The 18,060-nt window shown below is 38.3% G+C and overlaps 1 protein-coding gene across 4 annotated transcripts in view; it reads left to right on the top strand.

The window, feature by feature from the left end:
- Positions 1 to 18,060, top strand: part of TBC1D30 (TBC1 domain family member 30) — a 103,505-nt gene that overhangs the window by 50,986 nt on the left and 34,459 nt on the right. For all 4 annotated transcript variants that reach the window (XM_017507304.2, XM_037730974.1, XM_037730973.1 and 1 more), the window contains 4 exons: positions 1,418 to 1,603; positions 5,923 to 6,091; positions 8,063 to 8,231; positions 12,359 to 12,464. In XM_017507304.2, coding sequence (XP_017362793.1) covers positions 1,418 to 1,603; positions 5,923 to 6,091; positions 8,063 to 8,231; positions 12,359 to 12,464 — 630 coding nt within the window. The remainder of the gene's footprint in view (positions 1 to 1,417; positions 1,604 to 5,922; positions 6,092 to 8,062; positions 8,232 to 12,358; positions 12,465 to 18,060) is intronic.

Genomic DNA, 18,060 nt, shown 5'->3' with positions numbered 1-18,060 from the left:
CCTGAGTAGCTGGGATTACAGGCACGCGCCACCATGCCCAGCTAATTTTTTGTATTTTTAGTAGAGACAGGGTTTCACCATGTTGACCAGGATGGTCTTGATCTCTTGACCTCATGATCCACCCGCCTCGGCCTCCCAAAGTGCTGGGATTACAGGCTTGAGCCACCGCGCCCGGCCTTTAATGCCATTTTCTAAAGACAGGTTCACAGGTGGGTCCGTTCCAACCAAATGCTTGTGGGTTCAAGCTAGCTGTGTAGGCAGCTGTGGTTTGCCTACCTGGATTATTACAACTGAACAGAGCCTGGTGCTAAAAGCCGAGGATGCTGATTCTGATTCCAGTATTATCCTCTTACATAAGGCTCTAGCACATGGGTTTTGATTTTATATGAGTACATTACAGTGTGATGCTAAACTGGGGCTTTAAAAGGAAAGTTGTTTCATCCAAATTTTGGCCACCTCAAGATGGCTAATGTTTTGGCATGTTTGGAGATTTTTTTTTTTTTTTTGTAAGGAGAAAGTACTAACTAAAACGAGCTACTTTTTGTTCTAACTTGGTCTGTTTCAGACAAATGCTAAAAAAGTTATGCAATTTTACATTGTGTACTAAAAAGCCTTTGCATTATTCACATTTCAGCCATATATTTGGAATTTTAGAATATGTTTCACAGAGATGAAGTATCTCATATTTGAAATATTTCCTTTCTGTCTAACTGGTGAATTAAGCCAATGCATCGTTTGTAACAATCCTGTTATTAAGAAGATCTTTTATTTTCTCATTGAAGTGAATGCTATGTCAGTAAATGACTTCAGCTCTTGAAAATTATAGTCCCTGCTTAGTAATTAAATTACAGATATTGCCTTCATTAAATATTAAAGCATAGCAAATATTTCTTTCTTATATAAATTCATAAAACAATTCTAATAGAATGATTTTTTCTCTTTATAATCACATTTTTTGCTATTTTGATTTCACTCTTTTATGTTATTTCGAGTTTTGATAGCTAAATATACTTTTTTGTAGAAAGAACAAATGTTAGCCTCAAGCATACATGTATTGGGATGACTATTGTTTTATCTGAGAAATATTATTAAAACAAACTATCAATTTATATGAAATTATAATATAATTATTGTTGATTCTGGGCTGCTTTTTGTGGTGATCCTAGAAACATTTTAAGTTGAAAATTTGCCTGGCTGAAATTTCCCTTGCAAATCTCTCTTAAACAGCATATTACAAAATATTAAGAAAAAGAAAGCTAAAAATGCATTTTAGCTCATATGTATAAGCCACATGTACATTTTTAAAAAATAAAATTTATGTTGATAATTTGACTCTGTTTATTGAGTCAAAAAATAACTAAAGGTATTTTTTTGGAAAGAATTTATTTTTGGAAATATTGTTTCCCTTCCATTTTAGGACCTTCACCGCACAGGCTGTAGTTCTTACTGTGGCCAAGAGGCTGAGCAGGACAGGGTTGTGTTGAAGCGGGTGCTACTGGCCTATGCCCGATGGAACAAAACTGTTGGGTACTGCCAAGGCTTTAACATCCTGGCTGCACTAATTCTGGAAGTGATGGAAGGGAATGAAGGGGACGCCTTGAAAGTAAGTAGCAGGCTCTGACAAAAGCAAAGGACATTCTTCTGAGAGTGAGAAATCGGAACTATAATCTCTCTTCCTTGATGTCTCATCCTTTTCCAAACCTTTGTAATGACCTGTGATAGCATTTCCTCCAGGTTAAAGTCATGTCAAGTGACAGACTCATGTAGCTGCCAACTGTGAGACAAATGATTATGTGTTTAGTCTCATTTGTAAGACATCATATTTTTAAAGCAAGTTAAATATTAATTGTATTAATTATTCATTGCTATTTAACAAATTAGCTGCTTAAAACAGCAAACATGTATTACCTTACAGTTTCTTTGAGTCAGAAATCTAGGCACAGCTTAACTGCCTCAAGGTCACATCACTGTGGTGGTTAAACTGTTGGTTAGGGCTGCGGTCTTGTCTGGAGGCTCAATTGCGGATGGGCTTTGGCTTTCAAGTTTGTTTATGTGGTTGTTGGTGAGATTTAATTCTTCACAGGCTGTTGGACTGAGGTCACAGTCCCTTGGTGGCTGTTGGCTGGAGGCCTTTAATAGTTCCTTGCCATGTGGGGGTCTCTCCATCTCTCAACCCAGTAGCTGGCACCCCCAAAGTGAACAAGAGAGTAAAAGATGGTGAGCAAGGCAAAAGAGTTTAAGTTACAGATTTATAGCCAAACATCCAAAGTGATATTCCACTATATTTCCATATTCTGTTCTTTAGAAGCCAGTAACCAGGTTCAGCTCATAGTCAAGGGGAAGGGTTCATACAAGGGTGTGACTGGGGGTGGGGTCATGTTAGAACTGCCTCCCACACTAGTTATGCTTAATTATGATTGGATTGCCTTATTAGGTTGCTTTACTCCTTCTTGTTTGGAGCAATGTATGGAGGAGCTGGGCTGAGAGTGAGTGTCAGTGGAAGGTGTTTGCATGGAGAAGCATTATGGAATTGACTTGTATTAATATCTTTTAATCTTTGATGCCTAGGACCTAATTTAATTAGTTAAAACAAATTTTGGAAACATGTTGAGATGGGGCACTAGTGATGTAAGCTTATTGGTTTGCAAGTGAGTCAGTGTGTCACCAGAAATAGAGTGCTTATGAGAAATGAAGCATTTTAAATGTGGAGACTAATGCCAGTTTGCTTAAGGCAATATGGGGTTATTAATTCATATTTGAACCTTTAAACTGCTGTTGATTGCAATGCTTTGTGATGTATGTGATAGTTACTTTGTCTTCCTGTTCAAGAACCGCCCCCCCACAACCCTACTGCCAACAACCTGTGTTTGACTATGGTGAATACCTTACTGATACTCCCAATCACTGACTAATCTGATGTGAAAAAATAAACAAATATTCTTCTTGGTTTTATACATATGATGGTGGACTAGTTATAGATCCAGCCTGACATGATCTAAATCTGTTTTCAACCTCTCACTTTTTCCATTGATGTATTTAAGGAAGCAACTTTGAAGTTACTTGTTCATCAAATAGGTGGGAGTAGGTGGAGGATGGCAGTGACAAATACATGACTTTAAGAAGATTTTTATTAAGAAGCAATTTTGTTTACTCAGTCTGTCAGCTTTCATCAGTTTTTTTTTTCAGATCTAATTGGTATGACTATAAAATGGGAATTGTTCTCTAGAGCAATTGGAATAAGTGATTCAAGTTAGGGGGTGGGATAGAGACATTCAGGAAAGGAAATGTACATGCCAATCAAATTATAAAAGGGTTCAGTAACACTTGAGAAAGTAGAAATTAAAAACTTACATAAAAATGTGGATTAAAGATGAAAAACTGAATATTTCTGCCCCCATGAAAATGAGCTCCATGCAATGAAATGATGTCATCATCCTTTAAGAGTGTGTAGATCTTGTGGTTACATATTTAATATGCAGAAGAAGGTTGGCTTCATGAAGAAACACTTTTGATGTCGAGAAAAATATTGTACATCTATTTTTCCAGCCTGGCCTCTACAAGTCATAATTACTAGGAAATGTATTGTTATTAGAAATAGGTGAACCATTTTTCCTGCTTTTTAGTGCTTATGTTTTTACTTAGCAAATCTTTTATTTTTAACTTTTTGTTAAAATTCAGAATTCTCCTATTATTTAGCCTAATTCAATTTTTTTTTTCCCCTGGGGACAGTCTTGCTCTGTCATCCAGGCTGGAGTACAGTGGCATGATCTTGGCTAACTGTGACCTTCACCTTCCAGGTTCAAGCAGTTCTCCTGGCTCAGCCTCCTGAGTAGCTGGGATTACAGGTACATGCCAGCATGCCTGGCGAATATTGTATTTTTAATAGGACGGGGTTTCACCATGTTGGCCAGGCTGGTCTCAAACTCCTGACCTCAGGTGATCCTCCTGCCTCAGCCTTCCAAAGTGCTGGGATTACAGACTGGATCTATGTCTTCATATCAGACATTGAGATGCCTTCCGATAGAGAATTTCCCTGTCGCAGGAATTAGTATGATGATTGAAGAATTTTTTTTTTTTTTGCTTGTTTTCACGTAATTTTGAGGGATCATAATTTCTCAGTAAAAACCAAGTATCTTTCTTAGAACTACATATCTTATCCTTAGATGAAAAGTACAATAATTGTCAGCACATTACCTTTACATCTGCATTCATAATCCTGTAAATCCCTCTAATCCTGATCCATAGAGTGCTAGGTTCCTACAAGAATACTCTACCATGCTTATACCTGCTCTCCCCATCAGCTGCTGCCTCCCAGAGCTTCCTCTCCCCACAAAGACTGAATTTACTCCTTTTATTGTTGCTGAGCTCCTATTTCCAAGATGATGATACATTTACCTGGCAAATTTTATCCTAACATAAGAAGGCTAAGGCCCTCTGGGTCTGGCCACCCTATGCCAAAGGAGAAGATCCTTCCTGAGAGCACGCCCCTGCCCTACTGACTCATTCCAAACGATGACCCTGAGAAGTATAAATTATATAAGCTGGGGAGGAGGGGAAAATGGGCCCTTGCAGGGAGGGATTTTTTTTGGGGGGTGGGGGGAATAAAGTTTTATGGTATCCTGAAAATCAAAATGTGAGATAGCTAATTTTCTGCCAACAAAGAGCCAATTATGTATATAGAGCCATTTATGACTTTATTCTTAATTTTGTTTTTCTGGTGCTTTGGGGAAGGAGCTGGTCTTTTAGGGAGTGGGTCAGGGATAGAGCATGCCAGACCTTTTTAAGAATGAAGCCGCCTGAATTAACACCTGGATATTCTTCAGAGTACTGCAAACAAAGAAAGTGGAGGTAGTGATTCAATGCTATTATAACTCTAAAAATATTTGACTTCTCTGATTCCACTGTACAAATGAACCTAAACATTGCATGAAAATATATATTTCCAGGTATTTTTGTTGGTAAGAGTTTGGTGGGAAAGAACCAGGGATTGACATACAAAGCTCATATGTGTTTGGCTGGGTCATTCTAGGGGTTCTTGACATTTTAGAAAAGGCAATACAAGTAGAAAAATCAAAATGAAAATAGCAATTTGAAGAACCTCTATGACAATCTTATGAGAGAAATACAGATTTTGAAAAGTACCATTTGTTCAAAAAGCCTAGTTGCATTTTTCCAGGAAGTGGACCAGAAGTCAACATGAGTAGCTCTATAGCCCAGGTTGATGGTGAGTAAATCTTGAGAGCTACTTCAGCGGGGGTGTTTATGATAGGCCTGCTGTTAGTTTTCATATTGAGGCGGGTGGATCACGAGGTCAAGAGATCGAGACCATCCTGCTCAACATGGTGAAACCCCGTCTCTACTAAAAATACAAAAAAAATTAGCCGGGCATGGTGGCGCGTGCTACTCAGGAGGCTGAGGCAGGAGAATTGCCTGAACCCAGGGGGCGGAGGTTGCGGTGAGCCGAGATCGCGCCATTGCACTCCAGCCTGGGTAACAAGAGTGAAACTCCGTCTCAAAAAAAAAAAAAAAAAAAAAGAGGTTGTAAAACTGTATTGACATCAACGAGCCAGCGCTGAGGCGCTGCTGGCTGCTGCGCAAGCTTGTGCTTTGTCATTTCTCAGAATGACGCTGAGGGTTGCATAATCACAGCTACTTACGGACTGAACACAGGTCTAGCAGCCCATCTAGAAATTTCAGACAGCAGCGGAATTGGGGTCTGAGTTACTTAGATGATCATGCCACATGCTCCCTAGCCAGGCTGTAGGAGAGCCTTGTAAATCTGGAACATTTGGTACTGATGCATTTAAGGATGGTGTGCTTTGCTAACAGCGTTTTATCTATTTGAATACTTATTTTCTCTTTAGGACATGTTGGGATCCCAGTTTTTACAAAGCAGCCTTAAACTATCTTTTTTTTCTTTAGATTATGATTTACCTTATTGATAAGGTACTTCCCGAAAGCTATTTTGTCAATAATCTCCGGGCATTGTCTGTGGATATGGCTGTCTTCAGAGACCTTTTAAGAATGAAGCTGCCTGAATTATCTCAGCACCTGGATACTCTTCAGAGAACTGCAAACAAAGAAAGTGGAGGTAGTGATTTAATCCCATGATAACTCTGAAAATATTTGACTTCTCTGATTCCACTGTAGAAATGAGCCTAAACTGTGAATGGAAATATGTATTTTCAGGTATTTTTGTTGGTAAGAGCTTGGTACAATGAAATAGATTTTTAGAGAATGACAACAAAACTGAAAATAACAAAAGGCCATATGTTGAACCTCTAACTGGTCAGTTAGGAAGTCAGTCAAGGGCCTAATATACTAGTACCAGATCAACAACTGAAATGATGTACTCTGGATGGAGTACCATGTGCATGTCTTATTGTCTACTTAAAAGCCCAAGCTGGCGCCAAACCTGTAGGAGCCTTTACAACTGAGCTACAGGTACAATTTAGTACAAACTGGATTTACCTGAACCATTGAGATTATGAAAGAGTAGCTAAGGGCCTCTGCTATCTAGTGGACATCTTCCAGCCTTTGGAAGTGTCTGAGCTAGTAGCTGTATTTGTACCCACGGTTTGTACTTCCCTGGCTGTGTGTACAGAATAGTCAGGAGTTTGTTGTGTTTCCTCCAAACCAGTGGTCTCCAACCTTTTAGGTGCCAGGGACCGGTTTCAGCAAAGACAATTTTTCCACAGACCAGGGTAGAGTTGGGGGGATGGTTTCAGGATGATTCAAGCACATTACATTTATTGTGTAGTTTATTTCTATGATTACTACATTGTAATACAGAATGAAATAATTACGCAGCTCACCGTCACATAGAATCAATGGGAGCCCTGAGCATGTTTTCCTGCAATTAGACGGTCCCATCTGAGGGGTGATGGGAGACAGTGACGGATCATCAGGTGTTAGATTCTCATGAGGAGCGTGCAACCTAGATCCCTCACATGCACAGTTCACAAGAGGGCTTGTGCTCCTATGAGAATCTAATAGTGCTGCTGATTGACAGGAGGCAGAGCTCAGGTGGTGAGCAATGGAGAGTGGCTGTAAATACAGGTTAAGTTGTGTTTGTTTCCTGCTGTGTGGCCTGGTTCCTAACAGGCCATGCACACAGAGAGACACCTGAGTGTCTCTAGGCATTTCCTTCTAAGCCACTTGAATGATCTCATTTAACTTGGCTCTGCAGTATAACTGTGTGGATTTTATCATGCTTCTGGAGAGGCCGATCTTGCTTGTCCCCTAGTCAGACACACTTTAGTGAGCTACATGTTTTTACCCAAGTGTCTTGCACTTGGCTATGAGGAACAATCCCAGATTCTAGTCTGTGAGCAAAGATACTTCCATTGTTCATAGGAAGAACAATGAATACAGGAAAACAGGCCTTTTTTTAAGTAGTTGTACATATTGGCTGTAATTTGGAGAAAGGATCAGTCTAAATATCTAAATTTTTATATTTCATAAAAATACATGCTGATCACATAAAGTAGGAGGGAGTACTATGTTTCTAGTAAATACAGAAATTTCAAAATTTGTTGGACCCCAGATCTTTAGTTGAAAATATTTTAAAATGTAATGTTTATTCTCTATTTTGGGATTTGCCAGCTATCTATCTGTTAATAATTTCTAGTTTAACTCCACTGTGGCCTACTTAAGAAGTTGATAGATAATTTATGTCAGCAATTTTATTCTTACCAAAGTAGCATTTGAATAAAAGTGGGGATTATATGATTTCGAACATCTGGTGGCTTTTGCTTTTGAGAGGCTGAAATCCTTTTCTTCTTTTATTTTTGATGAGGAAAACTTTCTCCTTAATTTTCAGCTCACTACAATAGGTAGAGCCAAAGTAAGTTTTAGGTTAAGATTTCTGAGGTATTATATTAAACACACCTACATTCTTCCAGAAACATGGTAGGAAAAATAGGAAGAAAGAACAAGAGTTTAGAAATATGAAGAAATCAGTAAATTTAACAAATTTGAGTGGACATGGAAGACTAAAAAAGGATATGTGCATATGTTGCCAACCATCAGTTCTGAAGGAATCGAATGTGTTTTGTTTCAGGTGGATATGAGCCCCCACTTACAAATGTCTTCACGATGCAGTGGTTTCTGACTCTCTTTGCCACGTGCCTCCCTAATCAGACCGTTTTAAAGATCTGGGATTCAGTCTTCTTCGAAGGTTCAGAAATCATCCTAAGGGTGTCGCTGGCTATCTGGGCAAAATTAGGAGAGTAAGTGATTTCCACCTTCTGCCCTGCTCTGTGATGTAGAGGACCTTTAGCAGTTTTTGTGCTATAATGTGTAAAGCATTGATATTTAAGTGTGAGGAAAAGAGAAAGTTGTGAACTTTTAAAATTGCTTTAGCCTCCTGAAATCTCGGCGGGCTCACTGTTGGCAGATGCAGTCTATTTTGGAGAAGGGGGCAGGCTCCTTTAGGCCTGTAGATTCTGCCACTTCTTCTCAAGTGCTTGTGTCCTGGCTGGTTCACTCCTTGTCAGCATCTCTTTGGACACTAGTTGGGAAGAGGGAAAGGAACTTAGGTGACAGAGAAACGGAAAGATCTGGTTATGAGTAGGTGAATTTGTTAGTTAAAATCACAATTTGGATTCTTGATGAATCTTTATTTTGTTCTGCCTTTCAGGGTTGCGATAAAATTAAATGAGATAAGATATCTCGCTTGGTAGAACACATAGAACTTCTTCCCTTTCATTAAGAACGAATTCTCTGTTGAAATTTGTTACTGCCAAAACATATTACCAAATAGATTTTGCTTATATTCTTTACTAGTAGCAGGACTGAAAAAGATAGGGTATTTTTCACTCATCTTTGATATATTATGACTACCACATAAGGATTGTACCTTTTGGGTAATGGAAGAAGTATTGGGGTGAAACAGCTAAGAAGCGGTGAAGTTTTTACTGTTTCTTTTCTGGAGCTATAAATGACTTGAGTGTGTTCCCATAGACAACATGTCAGAAAACTAATAAATCATGGGCACTTTTTGTTTCAAAAACCTTTTAACTAGCCTTTGTATTTATGGTAAGTTGTTTCCTGAGAGACTTCTGGCATTGTAAACAATTTTGCAAAGAAAAACTATCAGTTCAGGAACTTAAAAATTATTATTGTATGTATTTTTAAACATCACCTAGCTATCTTCTTTGCCTTTGTTTTATTGTACATTGCTTTTCAGCTGGGCAAATAAATTCATCTGTATGGGATTTGCTGTGCTATTTGCTTGTCTCCCATTACCTCTGGATAACCGCCTCTTGCTGCAGCCATGTATTTCCAACCTACTGTATACATTGTAAGCTCTTTGAGCTTTGATAGTTTCTCTGGGTGTGATAGTCCAGTTGCTGCATAGCTGGTTTATAGCATTAAAACAGGAAAGCACCTTACTCTATGGTGAGTCAGCTATAATTGCCTTTGTGTTGGTTCTTCATGAGGGAGCAGGAAGAAGAGAGGTGATCCTGGTTTTACTGCTCTCTATCCATTAATCTGTAGGATCAGAATTTATTCCTATGATCATCCCAGGGATGTCACACTGTTGAAATAATACTAGCTGCAACTAAAAGCCAATATTCATTGAGTACTTTCTTGAACAGCCACTGTTCTAATTACTGTGGATGTATAAACTCAAGTATTCATCATCCTATAAAGTATGCATTATTGTCATCTCCTTTTTATAGATTTGAGAATTGAGGCACAGAGAAGTTCAGTTAATTGTCTAAAGTCACCCAATTACTAAGTGGAATGGCTTGAATTTGAACCCAGGCATCCTGGCTCTAGAGTCTGTGCTTTTAAGAGTGTGAATCTACTGATAACAATTGGCTAGTATTTTTGAAGTTTAGGGGATATATGAATCAGAATGATAGAATTTTAACTCTTTCAGTTTTTGCTTATTATAATACTGTGTGTTTTGAGCATGCAGCTTGTTAACGGAGAGGAAAGGCAATTGACATACATCATAAGTGCCTGAAGTGCCTGCCATTGTGTTAGGCAGTTTAAACACATCATCTCATTCAGTTCTCCCAATAACCTTGTGGAGTAGGTAGGGTTATTCTCCCTGCCTCTTCAAGTAAGAAAATTTCCCCAGGAAAGTTCATTAACTAGTTCGTAGTCATACAGCCAGTGAATAGCAGAACTGGGACTTTAAATTTGGATCATTCTGATTCTAGTGCCTGTGATCTTCTCTACAAACTTTCTGTTGGAAAAACCATAAATGGCATATAGGTAATCTTATGTACACGTAAGTAACATGTGCCTTATATATGGTTATCCAGGATCTCTCCTTTCACCTGGCTTCTGCAGCTTGGAATTTCTACCTTTCACTCACCCCAAGGGTACTTTGGAATATGTAAATTGTAGACCATCAGCTCACCATCACTAGCATCTCTTTATGTGTCCTTTCTCTCTGCCCCTGCTGTTTTGGTTTCCTGTTTGTTACCCATGCCTGGCCCACTGTGCTGTGTCCTCCTTGGTTTCCCCATGGTACCCCACATTTGCCTTGCCACCTCCAGGCAGACCTTGCCAAGGGCACAGCTGTTCCCTCACTCCCTATTTAAAGTCTTTTAGTGACTCATGCTTTGAAGTGGCTCAGCTGCCAGGTGAGGCCTTTGCTCCCTGCTGTCAGTAGCTCCCTTCCCTCGGCTCTCACTGGCTTCCTCTGGTCCTGCAACCACTCCCCCCATGCTGGTCTTACTGGTTGTGCAGAGCGACTTGCAGTTCCCCAGATAGGGCCTGCTGTCTCCTGCATCTGTGTCTTTGGGATGCTTTTTCTTCCTGGTCAGCCTGAAAAACATTGTTCAATATTTTTATAGTAATACTTCAGCAGTTTATTCCATTTATTTATTTACATGATTGTGGCATGAACATCTTGCCAGTCCAGAACCTCTACAGTCCAGAACCTCTTGTTTTTCCATAATCATATTTCTTTTGGATGGGTTTATAAAAATCCCCCAACATTAGTATATATCAAAGTGTAGGTCTTCTGGTTGGTGGGGAAACTAGAGTTACTCTACAATACAAAGAACATCGTCATATGAAATGAAAATACCTAGGCTTGGTGCAGTGGCTCACGCCTGTAATCCCAGCACTTTGAGAAGCTGAGGCAGGTGGATCACTGGAGGTCAGGAGTTTGAGACCAGCCTGGCCAACATGGCGAAGCCCCATCTCTACTAAAAATACAAAAAATCAGCAGGGCATGATGGTGGGCACCTGTAGCTTCAACATCTTAGGAGGCTGAGGCAGGAGGATTGCTTGAACCCAGCAGGTGGAGGTTGCAGTGGGCCAAGATCATGCCACTGTGTTCCAGCCTTGGACGCCAAAGTAAGACTTCATTGCAAAAACATAAATAAAATAAAATAGAAATACCTGGTACTTTTGTTTTGGGCTATCCTTTTTTCCCTTTCTAGAGGAAAGATTGAAGTCCAATCTGACTCACAGGTAGCTAAGTGTCAGATTCTTTATTTACATGTAGAACTGAATGCAAGGAGCAGTGTAATCTCCAACTAGCAGCAGCACCCTGAGAAGAACTCAGAAAATTCTGCCTGTGAAAACACCCCATGGACATGAAATATGCAGATACAATTCTTGTAATTTTCATCTTCTATTCCTACTGTGGTTTGGTTTTGAATCTATTACGTTAATGATATCAGTTTACAGATTAAGACCAACAGAGTCCCTTATTGGAGATAATTGTTCTTTAGTACCCAATTTCGTGGTTATGATTTCTAATGAGTGTGGGTATTCTGATGTGTAGATTATGTCTCATGGAAACAATAAAGATGCCACGTTGGGGTTATGAGGCTGGGGGAGCCAAGTAGGAATGACAGGACTTACCTGTATCGAGTTCCTCAAAGTTGTTTTTGGTATTTTTAAATGTTTCATCCGCAGTGGGCTTTACAATTATCAGGATTTTGCTATTTGTTGATTGGTAACTTGAGTGATTTGATGGCAAAAGGCAGCTGTTCCCCTTTTGTTTTTGAGACAGGGTCTCCATCACCCAAGCTGGATTGCAGTGGGGCTGTCATGGCTCACTGCAGCCTTGGCCATGGCTTGCTGCTCCCAAGCTCAGGTGATCCTCGTGCTTTAGCCTCCTGAGTAGCTGGGAGCACAGGTGTATACCACGATATCCAGCTAAGTTTTACAATTATTTGGACAAGTGGGGTCTCACTGCATTGCCTAAGCTGGTCTCAAACTCCTGGCCTCAAGCAATCTTCCTGCCCCAGCCTCCCAAAGTGCTGGGATTATAGGTGTCAGCCACCATGCCCAGCCCAACACATCTTATACCTGCAGCATGTACTGTTACACAGCATGGATGCCCTAAACAAGTTCTATTTCCTGTCCCTTCTTCATCTAGGCAAATAGAATGTTGTGAAACAGCAGATGAATTCTACAGCACCATGGGGCGCCTTACCCAGGAGATGCTAGAGAATGATCTTCTGCAAAGCCATGAACTCATGCAGGTGAGTGGGAAACATGGACCAGCTTGGCTCAGGGAACCCTGGGCACTGTGGGAACAACCAGTGCCAGGGCAGCGGTCTTGAGAAATGTAGCTGGTTAGCCATCAGACTTAGTGTCTCAAATTGACCAAGAGTCTGTATATAATTTGATAAGAATCTATGTCATAAGAGGGAAGAAATGAATGATGGATGTTTGTTGTAGCTTTCCCTCAGACTGTGTTGCTTAGAAATCATTAGGCACAATATAAACTGGAAAAATACACTGGAGAAAGAAAATCAGCAAGTGCTTATTCTGAATTTTATTCCTGGCCTTTCTTTTCTTTTTTGAGACTGTCTCACTCTGTCACCCCAGCTGGAGTGCCAGTGACACAATCGTTGTTCACTGTAGCCTCTGTCTCCTGGGCTTAAGTGATCCTCCCACCTCAGCCTCCTGACTAACTGGAACTACAGGCGTGTACCACCATACAGCTAATTTTCATTTTTATTTTTTGTATAGATGGAGTCTTGCCATGTAGCCTAGACTAGTCTTGGACTCCTAGACTCAAGTGATCCTCCCACCTCAGCCTCCCTAAGTGCTGGGATTATAGGCATGAATCACTGTGCCCCGCCTACTTAGACTTGGTGGGGGAAAACAGTTACTGTTGGGAAGAAATTATCGAGGATAAAAAAGATTATTCTAATCAGCATTTTGATTCATTTGTCTTGCCCACATTTTCAACTCAGGTAATTATATATTAATTTTAAAGTGAAAGACTTGAAGAGTTTGGTTATTTTTTTATGGCATGTTACTGTACTCTATATCATATTCATCAAGTCTTTTAAATTGACAGCAAGCATAGAAAAAAATAGCTGGTTTATTAACACTGACTTATCCATTAGATTCTTTAATTTTTAATTTTTGTGGGTACATAGTAAGTACATATATTTATGGAGTACATGAGATACTTTGATACAGGCATGCAACACATAATAATTAGATCAGGGTAAGTGGAATATTCATCCCCTCAACTGTTTATCCTTTGTGTTACAGACAATCCAGTTATACTTTTTAAGTTATTTTAAAATGTACAATTATATTACTATTGACTGTAGTCACCTGTTGTGCTATCAAATACTAGGTCTTATTCATTCTAACTACTTTTTTTACCCACTAACTATCTCTATTTCCCTATCAACTTCTCTTTCCAGCCTCTGGAAACCATCCTTCTGCTGTCTGTCTCCATCAGTTCAATTGTTTTAATTTTTAGCTCCCACAAATTAGAACATTCAAAGCTTGTCTTTCTGTGCCTGGCTTATTTCACTTAACATAATGACCTCCATTTCCATTCATGCTGTTGAAAGTGACAGAATCTCATTGCTTTTTTATGGCTGAATACTACTCAATTTTGTATATGTACCACATTTTCTTTATTCATTCATTGGTTGATGGATACTTAGGTTGCGTCCAGATCTTGTCTACTGTGAACAGTGCTGCAACAAACATAGGTGTGCAGATACTGTTTTGATACACCGATTTCCTTTCTTTTGGATGTGTACCCAGTAGTGGAATTTTTTGATCGTATGGTAGCTCTAATTTTAGTTTAGTTTTTTTTTTTTTTCTTTGAGGAAACTCCAACCGGTTTTCCCTAGTGGTTGTACTAATTTACATTCCCACAAATACCTACAAGGGTTCCTTTCTCTCCACATCCTTGCCAGCATTTGTTACTGCCTGTCTTGGTTAAAAGCCATTTTAGCTGGGGTGAGATAATATTTCATTTTAATTTTGATTTGCATTTTTCTCGTGATCAGTGATTTTGAGCATCTTTGTTTTCTTTTTATTTTATTTATTTATTTATTTGAGACAGTCTCGTTTTGTCCCCAGGCTGGAGTCTAGTGGCACAATCTCAGCTCACTGAATTGTGGGTTCAGTAATCCCTCCTGGGTTCAAGTGATTCTCGTGCCTCAGCCTCTTGAGTAGCTGGAACTATAGGTATATGCCACCATACCAGGCTAATTTTTGTATTTTTAGTAGAGAAGGGGTTTTGCCATGTTGGCCAGGCTGATCTTGAACTCCTGACATCAAGTGATCCTCCTGCCCAGCTTGGCCTCCCACAGTGCTGGTATTATAGATGTGAGCCACCATGCCTAGCCTTGAACACCTTTTCATAAGCCTGTTTGTCACTTGTATATCTTCTTTTAAGAAATGTCTAATAAGATTATAAGAGTTATTTGAGTTCCTTGTATATTCTGGTTATTAATCCCTTTTCAGATGAGTAGTTTGTAAATATTTTCTCCCTCTGAGTTGTCTTTTCATGTTGTTGATTGTTTTCTTTGCTGTGCAGGAGCTTTTTAACTTGATGTGATCCTATCTGTCCTTTTTGCTTTGGGTGTCTGTGTTTGTGAGTTATTACCAAAGAAATTTTGCCCACTCCATTGTTTTGGAGAGTTTCTCCATTGTTTTATTGTAGTAGTTTCATAGTTTAACATCTTAGATTTGAGTTTTTAATCCATTTTGATTTGATATTTGTATATGGCAAGAGATAGGGGTCTAGTTTTATTCTTCTGTATATGGATATCTATTTTTCCTGACACTATTTATTGAAGAGACTATCTTTGCCCCAATGTGTGTTTTTGGCACGTTTGCTGATAATGAGTTCACTGTAGGTATACGGATTTGTTTCTGGATTCTCTATTTTGTTCATAGGTTTACGTGTCTGTTTTTATGCCAGTACCATGCTGTTTGGGTTACCATAATGGTAGTATAATTTGAAGTCAAGTAATGCAATTCCTCCAGTTTTGTTCTTTTTGCTTGGAATAGCTTTGACTATTTTGGGTCTTTTGTGTTTCCATATAAATTTTAGGATTGTTTTTCTATTTCTGTGAAGAATGTCATTGGTATTTTGATAGAGATTACATCAAATCTGTAGATTGCTTTAGGTAGTGTCGACATTTTGACAATATTGATTTTTGCAATCCATGAACATGTAGTATTTTTCCTTTTTGTGTGTGTGTCCTCTTTAGTTCCTTTCATTATGATTGTCATTATAGAACTCTTTAACTTCTTTGGTTATCTTAATTCCTAGGTAGTTAATTTTATTTGTAGCCATTATAAATGAGATTTAAAAATTTATTTTTCAGATCATTCACTGTTTGCACATTGAGATGCTACTGATTTTTGTATGCTGATTTTTTATTCCGAAACTTTACTGAATTTGTTGATCAGTGCTAATAGTTTTTTAGTGGAGTCTTCAGGTTTTTTTTTTAAATATAACATTATATCATCTGCAAACAAGGATAATTTGACTTCTTCCTTTCTAAATTGTTTGCCCTTTATTTTGTTCTCTTGTCTTATTGCTCTAGCTAGGACTTCCAGTAGTATGCTGAATAACAGTAGTGAAAATGGGCATCCTTGTCATGTTCCAGATCTTAGAAGAAAGGCTTTCAGTTTTTCCCTATTCAGTATGATACTAGTTCTTGGTTTGTTGTGAATGTCTTTTATTATATTGAGGTATATTCCTTTTATACCCAGTTTTTTGAAGGTTTTTTAATCATGAAAGCTTACCAAATTTTATCAAATGCTTTTTTGGCATCAGTGGAAATGATCATATGTTTTTTGTCCTTCATTCTGTTGATATGATGTACTATATTGATTTGCATATGGATAACCATCCTTGCATCCCTGAGATAAATCCAACTTGGTCATAATGAATGCTCCTTTTAATGTATTGTTGAATTTGGCTTGATAGTATCTTATTGAGAATTTTTCATCAATATTCATCTGAGATTTTGGCCTGTAGTTTTCTTTTCTTAATGTGTATTTGTCTGGTTTTGGTGTCAGGGTAATACTGGCCTCATAGAGTGGAAGTATTCCCTTCTGTATATTTTGAAACAATTTGAATAGGATTGGTGTTAGTTCTTTAAATGCTTGGTAGAATTAAGCAGTGAAGCCATCAGGTCCTAGGCTTTCTCTTTACTGGGAGACTTTTTATTATGGCTTCAATCTTGTTACTTGTTATCGGTATGTTCAGGTTTTGGGTTCCTTCATTGTTCAATCTTGGTAGGTTGTATGTGTCTAGAAATTTATCCATTTTCTCTAGATGTTCTAATTTATTGGCATACAGTTGCTCATAGCAGTCACTAATGATCCTTTGATTTTCTGTGGGATCAGTTGTAATGTCTCCTTTTTCATCTCTGAGTTTGTTTATTTGGGTCATCTCTCTTTCTTAGTTTGGCTGCAGGTGTGTCAATGTTATTGATCTTTTCAAAAATCCAACTTTTCATTTCTTTCATCTTTTGTATTATTTTTTCATTCAGTTTTATTTCTGCTCTGATCTTTATTATTTCTTCTACTAATTTTGGATTTGGTTTGCTCTTGCTGTTCTAGTTCTTTAAGATAGATCATTATATTTTTATATGACATTTTTCTTTTTTGATGTAGGCACTTACAGCTATACATTTCCCTCTTAGTACTCTTTCACTGTGACCCCGTAGGTTTTAGTACATTGTATTTTCATAATCATTTGTTTCAAGAAAATATTCAGTTTCCTATTTAGTTTTTTATTCACCCACTCGTCACTCAAGGGCATATTGTTTAATTTTTATGTGTTTATATAGTTTCCAAATTTCCTCTTCTTATTGATTTGTAGTTTTATTCCATTGTGGTCAGAGAAGATCCTTGATATTATTTCAGTTTTTTGAATGTTTTAAGACTTGTTTTGTGACCTAACATATGATCTGTCCTTGAGAATGATCCATGTGCTGAAGAGAAGAATGCGTATTCTACAGGTGTTAGATGAAATGTTCTGTAAATATCTACTAGGTCCATTTGTTTTATAGTGCAGATTAAGTTTAATGCTTTTATTTGTTGATTTTCTGTCTGGGTGATCTGTCCAATGATGAAAATAGTGTGTTGAAATCTCTAGCCATTATTGTGTTTGGGTCTATCTGTCTCTTTAGCTCTAATAATATTTGCTTTATTATATCTGGGTGCATATATATTTACAATCATTGTATCCTCTTTTGCATTGACCCCTTTATCGTTACATAATGACCTTTTTTGTCTCTTAGTTTTTGTCTTGAAATCTATTTTTTCTGATAAAAGTATAGCTACTCCTGCTCTTTTTTGCTTTCCATTGGCATGGAATAACTTTTTCCATCCCTTCATTTTCAGTCTATGTGTATCTTTATTATTATTATTATGATTATTATTATACCTTAAGTTCTGGGATACATGTGGAGAACGTGCAGGCTTGTTACATAGGTATACACATGCCATGGTGGTTTGCTGCACCCATAAACCTGTCATCTACATTAGGTATTTCTCCTAATGCTATCCCTCCCCTAGACCTCAACCCCCAATAGGCCCCAGTGTATGATGTTCCCTTCCCTGTGTCCATGTGTTCTCATTGTTCAACTCCCACTTATGAGTGAGAACATGCAGTGTTTAGTTTTCTGTTCCTGTATTAGTTTGCTGAGAATGATGGTTTCTAGCTTCACCCATGTCCCTCCAAAAACACGAACTCGTTCTTTTTTATGGCTGCCTAGTATTCCATGGTGTATGTGTGCCATATTTTCTTCATCTAGTCTATCATTGATGTGCGTTTGGGTTGGTTCCAAGTCT

This window comes from Cebus imitator, unplaced genomic scaffold (genome assembly GCF_001604975.1).
Source record: "Cebus imitator isolate Cc_AM_T3 unplaced genomic scaffold, Cebus_imitator-1.0 Scaffold372, whole genome shotgun sequence".
NCBI lineage: Eukaryota > Metazoa > Chordata > Mammalia > Primates > Cebidae > Cebus > Cebus imitator.
Note: the sequence above shows the minus strand (reverse complement) of the source record. Positions and strands in the feature narration are given on the sequence as shown.